At 43.2% G+C, this 2,500-nt stretch overlaps 1 protein-coding gene across 1 annotated transcript in view; it reads left to right on the top strand.

Moving 5' to 3' along the window:
* Nucleotides 1-552, top strand: part of LOC143286602 (uncharacterized) — a 9,903-nt gene extending 9,351 nt beyond the window's left edge. The window contains exon 6 of the mRNA XM_076594237.1: nucleotides 74-552. Within this exon, the coding sequence (XP_076450352.1) occupies nucleotides 74-103 (30 nt within the window). The 3' untranslated portion in view covers nucleotides 104-552. The remainder of the gene's footprint in view (nucleotides 1-73) is intronic.
* The last annotated feature ends 1,948 nt before the right edge of the window (nucleotides 553-2,500 follow it).

Genomic DNA, 2,500 nt, shown 5'->3' on the forward strand with positions numbered 1-2,500 from the left:
TCTGTGTGTGTGTGTGTGTGTGTGTGTGTGTGTGTGTGTGTGTGTGTGTGTGTGTGTGTGTGTGTGTTTACAGCATTATCCGAGCATTGGTATCGACCTCTGAACAGGATTAAAGGAATGATCGTCCCTTCGTTCAGCGTCAAAATGATGATGATAATGTTAACACCGAATCCTGCACATTGGGACAACAATAACAACACTACTACTACTGCTGCTAGTATTAGCAGAAGAGAAGAAGAAGAAGAAAAAGAAGATTCATTGTCCTTCATTCCTGGCAGAGAACTGTTTTTCTACAGTACTTCTAAATGACGAGAAAGAATTGTGGTACAGTTTTAAAAGTTGTCGTATCCTGGTAGTTCCATCAAAAACTTGAACGACGACAACAACAACAACAACAGCAACAACAACACTGACAACAATGATTACTCTTCATCTTCATCTTCATGTTCGTTTTCTTCATGTTTCGTTTTTGACTCATTTGTGTAAAATGAGTGAGTTTATGTTTTAACCCGGTGTTCGGTTGTCTCTCTCTCTCTCTCTCTCTCTCTGTGTGTGTGTGTGTGTGTGTGTGTGTGTGGTGTGTGTGTGTGTGTGTGTGTGTGTGTGTGTGTGTGTGTGCGTCCATGGTAAACTTTCACATTGCCATTTTCTCTGGAAATACTTCGTCTGCCAATACCAAATTTAACTAAAACATAGTATAAAAAAAAAAAAAATCTTCACAGTCATACCAATAATAGGTTGTTAATCTCCCGAATTAAGCAGTATATTCGTATCGTTAACAGTTTTATTTCGTTAAGGTGCGTCCCGAAATCCGAAAATTCTAAAAACCGCTTCCCACTGACTTGATGAAAGGTAGGCTTGGTCGTGTTTGGTGAGTAGACATGACACCGATTTTCTTGTTCACAATTAAAAGGAAAGAAATATATATTCTGGACAGAACACAAAAAGTGAAACTAACTACGTCATCGACGTGTTTACAGCGTATCAATATCCTAAACTTCACCTTCACCTCTCCCGTAGTCTGGGTTCAGACCGTTGGGGCACCGCTGCTGACCTGACCACCACCCCTCTCCACTCTTCACGGTTTTCTGATTTCCTCAGGGCGTCACCGAGCGTCAAGCCTGTCCACCCCCGGATGTTGTCTTCCCATCGCTTCTTCTGCAGTCCTCTCCTTCTGCCTCCTTGTACGGTGCCTTGCAGGAACGTTTTGGCAAGACCAGATGATCGGGAGATGTGTCCATACCACCTAAGTTTGCGTTTTTTCACAATGGACAGAAGGTCTTCGTAGGGTCCAATACTTTGCTTGATTCTGTTCTTCACTTCCGTGTTAGTGATGTGGTCTCTGTAGGAGATGCCAAGTAGTCTACGAAAGCATCTCATCTCGACAGCTTGGATTCTTCTCTCGATGTCTGCAGTCAGGGTCCAAGTCTCGTAGGCGTAGAGCAATATTGATATAACCAGGGAACGCATCAGTCTGATTTTTGAGCTGAGAGCGATGTTTTTGTTGTTCCAGATGGTGTTCAGCTTGTTGAGTGCCATTGTTGTTTGGGCAATTCTCGAGAGTACTTCTGGTACTTCTTATTGGCAGACGAAGTATTTCCAGATGTGAAAGTTTACCATGGACGCACACACACACACACACACACACACACACACACACACACACACACACACACACACAGAAGTACTTCATATCCTAAAGCGGACACTGAATTAGCTGGAATGAACCTTTTTTTTTTCTTTTCTGATAAACAGTGTCGTAGAAGATTAGGCTGTGCCGGTCGGGTGTATTCCCGGGGACCGCTACGGTAGCCGGATTGGCCTAGCTGGAGATGCGAACACACCAGTGGACTGTGCCCCATCTCCCCTATCAGTTGATAGCACATCCCTTGGTTGCCCAGCTGAATTGCGCCCAACAGCAACATCCCATTACACGCCAATTTTCATCAGCATACTGGTGTTGTTTGTCAGGTGGAAGAAGAAGAAGAAGCGGTCATTTCTTCGAAGGACAGCCTGTTATCGCCTGGTTTGTGCAGATCTAGAGATCTACCTTGCGTTGCGATGTGCTGTGAAGCTATGACAACGTCTCCTTTACCGCCGAAATAAAAGAAGAATCGAGAAACAATAAAACACTCAAAAAACATGATTTGAAGGGCGCTATTACGTCCAATACAATCACATCTAGTCATCGCACGAAGAAGAAAACGTCAACGTTGCCTTAAGTATTAAATTCAGGAAAATGACGTCAGATGCGCCGCCGCTGTGGGAATTAGTCTGCTTGCTTCGGAACTGAACATGCATGGTTCGATCCCGTTTACATATTATATATATGGTTGTTGTTATCATATTTAATATAGAACACTTTTTAACGAATTCTTAATCTCTTTTTTTTTCTGTTCGTGATTCCTTTAATGAATAAAGCGCGAAACACAGGTCAGTCATGTGGGCTCTGCCTCCTGTTTACTTAGCCTTGTTGTTGTTGTTGTTGTTGTTGTCCATC

This window comes from Babylonia areolata, chromosome 10 (genome assembly GCF_041734735.1).
Source record: "Babylonia areolata isolate BAREFJ2019XMU chromosome 10, ASM4173473v1, whole genome shotgun sequence".
In the NCBI taxonomy this organism is placed as follows: Eukaryota; Metazoa; Mollusca; class Gastropoda; order Neogastropoda; family Buccinidae; genus Babylonia; species Babylonia areolata.